The 12,144-nt window shown below is 37.6% G+C and overlaps 2 protein-coding genes across 3 annotated transcripts in view; both read left to right on the top strand.

Moving 5' to 3' along the window:
- Positions 1-1,696: 1,696 nt before the first annotated feature.
- LOC139946228 (uncharacterized) lies at positions 1,697-2,488 on the top strand. The gene has a single exon (XM_071943846.1). The coding sequence runs from the start codon at positions 1,697-1,699 to the stop codon at positions 2,486-2,488; it is 792 nt and encodes a 263-aa protein (XP_071799947.1).
- Positions 2,489-4,818: 2,330 nt separating this feature from the next.
- LOC139946335 (uncharacterized) overlaps positions 4,819-12,144 on the top strand; it is a 43,580-nt gene continuing 36,254 nt past the window's right edge. The window contains exons 1-2 of one of the 2 annotated variants that reach the window (XM_071943971.1): positions 4,819-5,183; positions 11,503-11,557. In XM_071943971.1, coding sequence (XP_071800072.1) covers positions 5,061-5,183; positions 11,503-11,557 — 178 coding nt within the window. In that variant the 5' untranslated portion in view covers positions 4,819-5,060. The remainder of the gene's footprint in view (positions 5,184-11,502; positions 11,558-12,144) is intronic. The other variant, XM_071943972.1, reaches the window with a different exon arrangement.

The following is a 12,144-nucleotide window of genomic DNA, read 5'->3' as shown; positions in this document are numbered from 1 at the left end:
TTATTGAAAAACTCTGTTTATCGACTGATAAACACAGTTTTACGCCGACGCCAGATGCTCAATAATTTGATAAACAGTGTTTATCAAGTGATAAACACTGTTTATCAAGTGATAAACACTGTTTATCGAAAAACTCTGTTTATCGCCGAAAATGTGTTTATCGATAAACACTGTTTTTTGATAAACAGTGTTTATCACTTGATAAACAGTGTTTATCGAAAAACTCTGTTTATCACCTCGAAAAACTCTGTTTATCGCTTGATAAACTGAACAGCAACCTCTGAACAGCAACCTCACAAAGATCAACACAACGCGATCTCGAGTTGTACGACCTATGAGAGACTCAGACATCAGAGCGTTTGGAGTTTGGATTGTGGATCATGACTGGCCAGAAGTTCATGAACAAACAAGTGCTATCGAGAAATGTGATGCGTTTTATGACACCTTGCAATCCAAAATAGACTACTACTTCCCTACAAAAACCATGACACTCCATAGAACCGACAAACCTTGGATGACCACCTACGTCAAACGTCTTATCCGGAAGTGCCAACACGTTTTCCACCACGAGCATCGTTCTTGCAAATGGAAACGACTACGAAACAAGGTCCGTCGTGAAATCGCCAAGGCCAAAGAAGAACATTTCAAAACGAGAGTCCAACGACACAAAAAAGCTAACCCAGCAGAGTGGTATAAGCAGATTAAGCTCATGGCTAACTTGAACAACTCTCAATCATGTATACAACCTCCTCCAGGCGTTGACTCCCAAGATTTTCAAGCCATTGCAAGCGGTATTAACGACACCTTTGCTTCAGATCTGGAAGCCCTCGACACTTCTCAACTCCCTGTGTATCGACCTGATCAACATCCCTGTCCCATTGTTCAGGACTACGAAGTTTACGACATGTTGAGGAAGACAAAGCCAGGGAAAGCCCCTGGACCTGATGGTATATCTGCACGGTTAATCAGAGAGTTCGCGTACGAACTTAGCAAACCCCTCACTAGCATCCTCAATCAATCCTACCATGAAGGTATTGTCCCACCTCGATGGAAGAGAGCTGTGGTCGTCCCTATTCCCAAATCTAAACCAGAGACTTGGGACAAGTTAAGACCAATATCCCTGACTGACCACTTTGCGAAAGTTGCGGAAGGCTTCATGGCTAAGTGGCTGCGCAAGGACTTGGATAAATCTATTGACCCCAACCAGTACGGTAATTGTAGGGGAGTCTCTACCACTCATTACCTGGCGAAACTTATGGACACTTTGCTCATGAATTCTGATAAGCCAGCCCCCAATTTCACGAAGCACTGCGACGTGTCACAATTGCAAGTTGCGACCGGTTACACGTCGTAAGTTGCGAACTCGTCGCAGCCGCGACATGTCTAATAGGTCTGCGACGCATCGCAAACCCTACGATGCGTCGCAACTTGCGATGAGTTTCATGAAATCGGGGGCTGGTCACGTAAGCTCTGTTGTTATCACTGATTTTAGCAAGGCCTTCGATCTAGTTGACCATAATGTTCTCCTGAGAAAACTCATCTCCCTCGACGTTCGGCCATCGGTTGTTACGTGGGTTGCCAGTTTTCTCACCGAAAGAGAACAATGTGTTCGCTACCAAGGTGAAACCAGCGATTGGATCAAGTTAAATGGTGGAGTACCCCAAGGCACTCGCATGGCCCACTTGGTTTTGTAACCATGGTGAATGATGCAGCCTCTGATACCTCCCTTACATCCCTGAAGTACGTTGATGATCTAACATTGATTGAGACAAGAGCGCATAAAGAACCATCTGTCATGCAAGATCATCTTGATGAACTTGAGAACTGGGCCGCAGTGAACCATATGAAACTTAATCCTGAGAAATGTGCTTCCATGCAAGTATCTTTCATGAAACACAGCCCCGTTCAACAATCTCCCAAAATTGCCAACGTTACTTTACAGACTGTGGAAGTTGCAAAAATTCTAGGTGTTCACATACGGTCTGATTTAAAATGGGATAATCAGATTGCAGAAATGCTTAAAAAGGCTAATGGCAGATTGTATCTACTGAAACTTCTTAAGCGCTTCAAATTGCCAATGGATGATCTTATCACTATCTTCTCTGGTTTCGTACGTCCCCTGGCAGAATATGCTGCCCCTGTGTGGCATCCTGGTCTTACTGCCAAGGAGAGCGCTGCACTGGAACGAGTTCAGAGAAGGGCTTGTAAGATCATCCTTGGCAATCAGTACACACAGTATGATGAGGCACTTGAACTCTGTAAGTTATCCACATTGTTTGATAGACGAGAACAGCTTTGCCTTAATTTCTTCAAATCACTAATGAAATCAGAGCGTTTCCATAGTTGGGTCCCTCCAAAGAAGAGTACCATCCACAATAGAGACCTAAGGAATTCAAACAAACTGTCCGTTCCTAGATGTAGAACAACTCGCTGTCAGAAAAACCCTCACATATATATGGCTAATATGTGGAACAACAGTTCTGTTTGACTTTGATTTTTTTTCAAATGATTTTTTCCCCATCCGGACCCCATAATTATCCGGCCTGTGCTTATGACTCATGGCTTGTTGTATTTTGTTACCTGGTTCGATTTGTACAATATTAATTAATTTTTTATTGCATTCCGTTTTATAAAGCTCTTTTGGTCTTGTTTGTGTTGCAGAGTTCTTGTAAAATGCTGTTTTTGTTTAGTCCAAGTGTGTACATGCGTTTTTGTTCCTTTTTGTGTGTGCTGGTGTGGTGTGTGTCTTGCCGAAGGTGTGTGGTTGCTGTTTAATTTTATTCCCCTTTTTGCTTGTGTATTTTATATAATTATTTTTGTATATAAATTGTTGTTCTCTTAATGATGTCCTTTTAATCTTTTTAAAATATTGTATCTTAGTTGCAATTCAGTTTTTATGCTGTGATGGCTATTGTCAATAAACCTTTTATCTATCTATCTATCTATCTATCTTGATAAACATAGTTTTTCGATAAACAGTGTTTATCGAAAAACTCTGTTTATCACCTCGAAAAACTGTGTTTATCGCTTGATAAACATAGTTTTTCGATAAACAGTGTTTATCAATTGATAAACGATGTTTATCTCGAAAAACAGTGTTTATCGGCGATAAACAGTGTTTATCGATCTATTGGGCATATGGCTTGCCATACCCGTGGCGTTGATGAAATCTTAAACTGTGCGCACAGCAGTGTAGTACACACGCACAGACTCGTGGTCTTTAATTTTCAAAAATCTGAAATAAATATAACGGAGCTTTATAAAATTATGATAAAATCAGTAATGCTACATGACCGCTTTGTTTAGGTAAGGACAGTCTTTGATTGGTCTAATTTGAATGGTACCGTATTGATAAACTGTTTTACAAATCGACCCGTGGCGTTGATGAAATCGTAAACTGTACACACAGCAGTGTTGTACACGCGCACAGTTTGCTGCAAAGGGACTCGTGGTCTTAAATTTTCAAAAATCTGAAATAAATATAATGGAGCTTTATAAAAATACGATAAAATCAGTAATGCTACATGAATCCTTTGTATAGGGAACGGCAGTCTTTGATTGGCTTAATTTGAAGGATACCGTACTGATAAACCGTTACTTTTAGTTGATGAAGAGTTCGTATTCTGTGGCTTACGCATTGCTTTGTTGTAATATAAAAATCTTGAAATAAACTTTAAAAATCAGCAATAAAACATGACCCCTTTGTATAATAATGGTAGTGAATAAAAATAAATAAAATAAATGTCTGAACTAAAGAACGAAACTCCAAAACATCGGTATATCTACCATACAAAAATACACAAACAAATCTTAGGGAGAAAAAGCTCAAGGAATGGTAGCGAGTCTACGTATTACTGCTCCGTTTAATATGGTGGCCCTGAAGGGACATCGCATATCGCAAACGTGTGCGCATACGTATGCAATGTCGTGAAACAATTCGCAAATATGTGCGCACACGAATGCAATGTCGTGAAACAATTTGCGAGTATGTGCGCACACGTATGCAATGTCGTGAAACAATTCGCAAATATGTGCGCACACGTATGCAATGTCGTGAAACAATTCGCGAATATGTGCGCACACGTATACAATGTCGCGAAACAATTCGCGAATATGTGCGCACACGTCTGCGAATATTATTTGCGATGTCGTGAATTTTATTGCATACCATGTTGCATACCTTTGAATAAAATGTCTAATGATCTGGGGGGTTTCTTTCCAACAGTGAGATAAGCGGTAGTCATTGCAGCAGTAGTCTTTGTTGTGAGGCAAGCGAGGCGTGTGGTCGTCCTTGGCCTGGTGCCAAGTTCCTGGGTATACACATGCTTTACAGAGGGAGCCTGCTGTAGCGCCACAGTACTCCCTAGATCGGTAACAAATTATCCACAACTATGACATCATCCTAATGGTATGCAACATGGTATGCAATAAAATTCACGACATTGCAAAACAAATCGCACTCGTGTGCGCACATATTCACGATTTGGTTCACGAAATTGCATACGTGTGCGCACATATTCACGATTTGGTTCACGAGATTGCATACGTGTGCGCACATATTCGCGATTTGTTTCACGACATTGGATACGTGTGCGCACATATTCGCGAATTGTTTCACGACATTGCATACGTGTGCGCACATATTCGCGAATTGTTTCACGATATTGTATACGTGTGCGCATATATTCGCGATTTGTTTCACGACATTGCATACATGTGCGCACACGTTTGGGTTATGCGATGTCCCTTCGGGGCCACCATAGTTTGACGACTACCGATAACATCGGATCCTTTCGAGTAGCGATCGACTCCTGGCGTTTGGCCGTGTCCGCGAAACGGCGACTTCGGCTACAGCTAGCTACGGCTAGATCGCGCGCGTCTGCCTATTCTTCAACACTGGTAGACGCGCTGATCTAGACGTAGCTGTAGCCGAAGTCGTCGTTTCGGACACGGACGTAACATCTACCGTCCCAACTGCGTCCACACTCAAGTTGGGACGACGGAACAGCGGATCGCGTCTCCCCTCCCCCCGGAAAACTTATTTTGCGAATGCGCGCAGCATGCATATTATATCCGCCAGAGATGGTGATGGCAGGGCCGGCAGCCAGCTAGCCAGAGAGAGCATCGGAAGTCTCGACGATCCTTCCCTGCTCTGTTCACTCTCCCGACTGTCAGGTTTGAAGGTAACGTTGAACATGGTTGATGCCGAACCCCTTTCCTCCAGGGTTTAACCCAATTTAAGCATTCACTCACTCATCCACAAAAAAAGGAATTTACTTTGGGTTTTATCCTCCTCATACCACTAGTGTACCAGTTTTCACGGTATTTTATCCTGGTGTCATGTGTTTTCAGTAGGATAACAGGAAAATTGTTCACAATCAAAAACGAAATGTTATTTTCTCCAAATCATCTATCCAATTTTTTAACAATTACACTTACACTTCATCGTGTGTGGACATTTTTAAAGTTTTGGTTTTACGTTGCGAGAGACAGTCCGCCATTAACTTAACACTAAAAACAGTACATGGTGTCATGTGTTTTCAGTAGGATAACTAACAGGAAAATTGTTCACAATCAAAAACTAAATATTTTTTGTTCAAATCATCTATCCAATTGTTTAACATAACACTTTCACTTCATGGTGTGTTGAAATTTTTAAAGTTTTGGTTTTACGTTGCGAGAGACAGTCCGCCATTAAGTGCTAAATGCATGCACGACATTATTGGAGCAACGTCATGTTTTCACACCTTTCATTGGTTGGTATATTGAATATTCAGAAGCTAGTATGGCGTGCAAAATAAATCAAAAATATTATTCAATTACTACTTAACAAATTTAATTACATTTTTGTCCTAAGGCATTAGAGATATGTCCAGAGATATCATAAGGCATGAAAGTAAAACACCGCCCCCCCCCCCCCTTGATGCACTCACACTTCATAACAATCCGTTTTCCCCCATTTCAGACCAGTAATGTTTGGTTTCAGGAGATAAGAAACCAATCTATGATATTTTCTCTTTAATGTAGACTTAATATTTATTACGCTTATCGGAATTTATTACAGTATGCAGTAAATAAATTTAAAAAAATTGTAATATTTTCCCCACATTTGCACACCATAGAATCCCAAATACTAACCACCTCATGTGATCCATCTAGTGACTAAAGCAGAATGAAACTCAATCTAGTAGATAGTAATTTTGTTTTGAACTTTCGAGGTTGGATGATGTTTCTTTGACTCATTTGAATGTTGGCGTAATAATGCACTAGTGATTAGTACAAAAAATCAATCATTTTGCATGAATGTTTGAGCATAACCAACGACAGGAAACTTTATTCTCAGCATGATTAAGCCTGATGAAAATACAGACTGTGAGTAAACTGCATAGCTTCTGTCACCGGTGCAGCTTGCACAATTTCGCGGTAAACGGGAATCAAAGTTGGGGACCGAAAACATATGAGGGTCGATAACGTATGACGCTACGATACTTATAATGCATGCACGACATTGGAGCATGTTTTCACACGTTTCATTGGTTGGTATTTTATTTAATATTCAGAAGCTAGTATGGGGGCAAAATAAATCAAAAATATTATTAAATTACTACTAAACAAATTCAATTACATTTTTGTCCAACGGCATTATGGCTACTATATTAGAATCCAGAGATATCATAAGGCATGAAAGTAAAACACCCCTCCCCACCCTTGAAGCACACACACTTCATAACAATCTGTTTTCCCCCATTTCAGAACAGTAATGTTTGGTTTCAGGAGATAAGAAACCAATCTATGATATTTTCTCTTTAATGTAGACATAATATTTATTACGATTATCGGAATTTATTACAGCACATGCAGTTAATAACAAAATTTGTTTTTGTCATTTTCACTTAATTTTTTAAAATTTTTTCCCCATATTGGCAATCCCAAATAGTAACCACCTCACGTGATGATCCATCTAGTGACTACAGCAGAATGAAACTCAATCTAGCAGATAGTGATTTTGTTTTGAACTTTCGAGGTTGGATGATGTTTCTTTGACTCATTTAAATGTTGGCATAATAATGCACTAGTGATTAGTACCAAAAATCGATCATTTTATAAATGTTTGAGCATAACCAACAACGGGAAACTTTATTCTCAGCATGATTAAGCCTGATGAAAATACAGACCGTGAGTAAACTGCATAGCTTCTGTCACTGGTGCAGCTTGCACAATTTCGCGGTAAAGGGGAATCAAAGTTGGGGTTCGAAAACATATGAGGGTCGATAACATATGACGCTACGATAAGCCTTTTTCTTTGAATTGGGGAAAAAAATAATGATGCCATCATATCAACCGATGCCCTAATTATCTTCATTTGTTTATATGAAGTATGCAGACATAAATTAAAACTTGATGGGTATTAAAATTTTCACACCACACACCGATCTTCGATGACTTCAACTGGTCCCAGGGCCAAAGCCAAAAGTATCGTTTGTGTGACAGGACGGAATTTGATGCAGTATTTTCAGTACATTTAATAATAGAACTATAAAAACAGAAATTAATTTATGGTGTGTAAACAAGGAACCAACTGACCCAAGCAAGCTCCCAAAAAAATTGAATAGTATTGTAGCGGCGGTGCCGATCGACCGGTAGGGGGCGCCAGCACGACTCCCCTTCGGAGCAACGCTTGTGGCCCAGACCAGCCGATCGTGTCTGCTCGCTGGAGAGGGCGCTCTCTGGCTTAGGTTTCTGCTTCGTGTAAGTTCATGACTTGTCGTGTGTGAATAAACCTCCAAAGAAACGGACAGAAAAGGCAGTTAATTGTACCTCAATTGTGTCATTAAACTGTGTACAACGCAACCCACGGTCGACGCTACAGTATTTAGTTTGTTACCATAGTAACACAAATTTATTCGATAGAAAACAAATCGATAGAAACGTGTTTGAAACATTCAATTAGCTTTTAGATTTTTATCAAATTTAAAGCACTTAAATACACTTTTTTTTTTTATCAAGTGTACCCTCATATACTCAAACAAAGAATAATTTTTGCATGTTTCTTTCTTTCAATTACTGGAGGATTTATTATGATATACATGCGACAGGACGGAATTTCGTTCACATGGTTTTAATAAACTATAACCATTATAAAAATGGGTCTAATTAAATGATTTTAATATATTTTAAGCCAGTGTATAAATAACCATATAAAAACAAAACATTAAATGGGAAACTGACTAAATAATTCTGTCCTGTCGCACTTGTTTTCCGTCCTGTCGCACCTATTTCCATCCTGTCGCACTTGTTTTTGTCCTGTTTTGAACACTACGGATTGCCTCATTAAGTTAATTAGAGGAATTAATTGAAAGCAAATATGCTTAAAGTGTCAAACACACTAGTCATTGATAATTTGGAAGAATTCATACAAATAAATACAAAATTAAGCATTTGAATATTAATTAATAGATTAAAAAATGCGACAGGATGGAATTGATACTTAAGATTTGCATGTTCGCATAAATTAAAAAAATTATTTAAAGTATTTGGTTTAGATACATGTGCTCCATGACCAGCTAGTCTATATACAAAATAAAAAAACTGATAAATCTGTTAATTAAGTTATTATAGTTTTAATTAGTCATTCCGTCCTGTCACACTCTAAGCGCTCGTTTCTCGTTAAAATCACTTCATAATTAGCATTATAGGAGACTATCTCATTTTCTTTTTTTAATCCTGTAACTTTAGATATTACTCTACATAGCTACATACTTATTTCACCCAAAAGAAAGACTTGAAAATTTATAGCTCAGGATGACCACTTTTGGCTTTGGCCCCCCATTTTGTTTCCCATTTTCAATGTAAACAAGAAAATGGTTTTCCGGTGAAGCCATACGTGGAAGAAACATCTGCAGTGACTACAAGTGTTCTGTGAGACTCTGTGTATGACAGCCAGCAGTTGCCTTCATTTTATTCAAAATATTTTTTTATTACATTTGAAAAATTACCATGGTAATTTGCAAAAAATAAAACAAATACAAAATTAAATAAAGTGTGAATAATTATTGGCTTTCAAATCTGATTTTTGTTTAATTTTTTTCATATATTTTTTCCCCATAATATTTATAATAAAGCGTATATATAAAAAGTGATAATTGAATCACCAAGCCGATGTTTAAATTTTAATATTTATAATAATATTGATATGAGGGTAAAAAAAAAAATCTCACAAAATATTAGAAAATAATATAAGGCACATGGCTTGTTTAAGCCTGTGTGGGGGTTTTTCAGAATGCTCAGCAAAATGTTTAGTCACATGATTTGATCTTCGTGAATTGTGAATTGAAATAATGTTTGATGAAACTTTTTCGGTGGGCAACTTTTTTTTAAATGACCTCAACATTATGACATATTTTTGTACCTTGTAGAAATGCCTAAAATACCAAACTTTTTGCATTTACAAGTGCAAATAACCAGTGGAGCCTTACGTGTTTCTAAGTTTTGGTCAAGGGAGAAGAGACTCTTTGGCAAATAAAACCAAATTTTTTTTATCTAGGGACTGATTACATCACGCACAGAGAAGTAAAAGATTTGCCACGATTTTAGGGACACCTTGAAAACAGGACCTCCTACGATACAAGTTTACAACAACAATACTCAAAAAACCAAAATTAATATTCTTTATCCCCGATGCAAATTTAACATCTATTATAACAATACTCAAACAATTGGGTGTTGTTTTCTCCAATTTGTTGCACATCGTTGGTCATGCTTTTTGGAAGGGATATGCTGCAGCAGGGGGCCACCTACTTATTGGCTCCCCATATATATTATGACCGTAAAAAATAAAATAAGGTCTAACTCTATGATGAAATGGGGGAAAACGAAGTGTTTTTTTAAAAGTGTTTGTGCTTCAATTTAAGGGGATTTGGGTGTTTTACTGTCATCATGATAGCTCCGGATTCTAACCAACTTGTAGCCATGTCTTGGGACAAAAATGTAATTAAATTTGTTTAAAGTCACCTGGAAATAGAATTTGTTTGTCTTCAAACATTAGAGTAATTTAACAATAAAATAATTTTTTGTGGAATTGTTTTTAATGATTTATATGGAAAAAAAAATAAATAAAGTTGTGTGCGGCAGACTTTACGTGCAAGTACATTCAAGTCCTAGTCGTGAGTTTGTACGTTTCGAAAAAGTTGTTTTCTTGCATTTTCCCGGCAATGTCAACCAGGTGTATTGCTGCTGGATGCAGCAAAACAGCTAAAGATGGGGCCAGTTTGCAAAGAGGTCCGGTCCGACATCTTTTCCAGCGCTGTGCAGCAAACACTTCAAGCTGTCGTGCTTCGAGAATCCGGAGTTCACTACACATTTTGACATGAAGAGAAAAGTTCTTTTCTAAAACATGACGCCATCCCAACAATTTTTCCAGCTAGTGGGGAAGTCGAAGAAGGTACCTGAAAGACGTAACGAACCTAAAGGAGCATTTGCCTAACGTGAAAAAAAATCAGGTATTGTTTCAACTTTGAGGACATATTTTTAGCTTGCGCCAAGCGTCACTATCTTGTGTTGGCACTGCATGCGATTCATTGCGCCTCGATTGATGTCACGAACAGCGCCCTCTTGGGTCGGGCTTGTTTTCAAATTTGTAAATAACATGGAAACTAAGTTTTTTAAACCTCGTAGTTAAATTTTTATTCATATTCCACTCATCAAAACACTTTTTTTGTGACAAAAGCTTTATTTTGACAAAATACCACTTCCAGGTGACTTTAACAGCAATTGAACGAGATTAGTGATTTATTTTGCACGCCATACTATTACTAGCTTCTGACTATTCAATTAAAATACCAACCAATGAAAGGTTTGAAAACATAATTTATGGCGTCGCTCCAATGTCGTACATGCATTGGCACTGTAAATAGTGGATTATCTTGTGCAATAGAAAATCAAAACATTTAAGATTTCAACACATGATGAAGTGCAAGTGTCATTGTAAAATGGTTGGATAAACGATTTTTAAAAAAATCATTTAGTTTTTGATTGTGCACAATTTTCCTGTTATCAGGATATTCTTTGCTATTGGTAAACTGATGGTGATGTCTAGATTAACATTGGGCTACAATCATTAGGTAATAGGCCTACTAAATAGGCATTTTTTGTTCATGGGATACTGCAAGACAAGAAAAAGGCCATGCCCAGCAGGCCCATCAGGCTTGCCTAAAGCGCGGGCCAGCCCAGCATCTACAGGGTGCTAAGTTCACTAAAAACAATCAGTATTTATAGACACTCCTTTGAAACTCAATAATGAAACATGGATTCACTGATTTTTTCATTTTTTTTTTTCATTCGTAAGTCGTTGATAACTTAATATTACCCCAAATACCTTTCTTAGTTAAATAGAATTTAGTATACAGTTACAAGTCATTGTTGTATGTTTATGTGTCTTTTTTATTCAAGGATACAATTGTAATTACTTACTTTAATAATACAACATGTATTGTTAACTTACAGGAGCCTTGCAAGGTGAAGAATGATTCCAAACCTGATGGAAGACTATGTTTTACATGTAAGTCATTGTAATTTCATTCATGACATGATTTTTGTTTTGTTTTTAAACATGGTTGCTATATTTAATATTTTCTATTACATGTTATTGATGCAATTGAACTGAAAGACACTGGGCACCTTTAGTAATTGTCAAAGACCAGTCTTCTCACTTGGTGTATCTCAACATATGGCATCTTCCTTATTATATGGACCATTTGTAAGTCTGAAATTCGGACCCTGATATTTTCATATAAGTGAAAGCTGTTTTGTTTATTTATACATTGTAATAAACTAAGAGGTACCTAGCAAGATATCATACACAATTTTGACAGCCCATGCCTTTCAAATAAATTAAAAGGTAGAAGATTTTGAGTCCCTGACGTAAGCATTTTTGACAAACCTCAACAACCTGTTAGATAATTGAGGTATTTAAATGATCAAAAGTTTATATTTGCAGGGCATTTATTTATCTTTTGAATGCGCAGGTGTTGGGGGATGTTGACAAATAATTTAACAGCAAAAGACAATCAAAGTCCGACAATAAAAAAATTTAAAAAAATAAAAAAATCTGTAATTTTCCGTTCGTCTTTTTTTTCCGTCAAAATA

The sequence above is a fragment of the Asterias amurensis genome, chromosome 13, assembly GCF_032118995.1.
Source record: "Asterias amurensis chromosome 13, ASM3211899v1".
Taxonomy (NCBI): Eukaryota; Metazoa; Echinodermata; class Asteroidea; order Forcipulatida; family Asteriidae; genus Asterias; species Asterias amurensis.
This window is presented reverse-complemented; position numbering and strand designations above follow the sequence as displayed.

Coding starts and splice junctions, on each gene's coding strand:
- LOC139946228 (XM_071943846.1), top strand. CDS start 1,697: ATGGTGAATGATGCAGCCTCTGATACCTCCCTTACATCCCTGAAGTAC.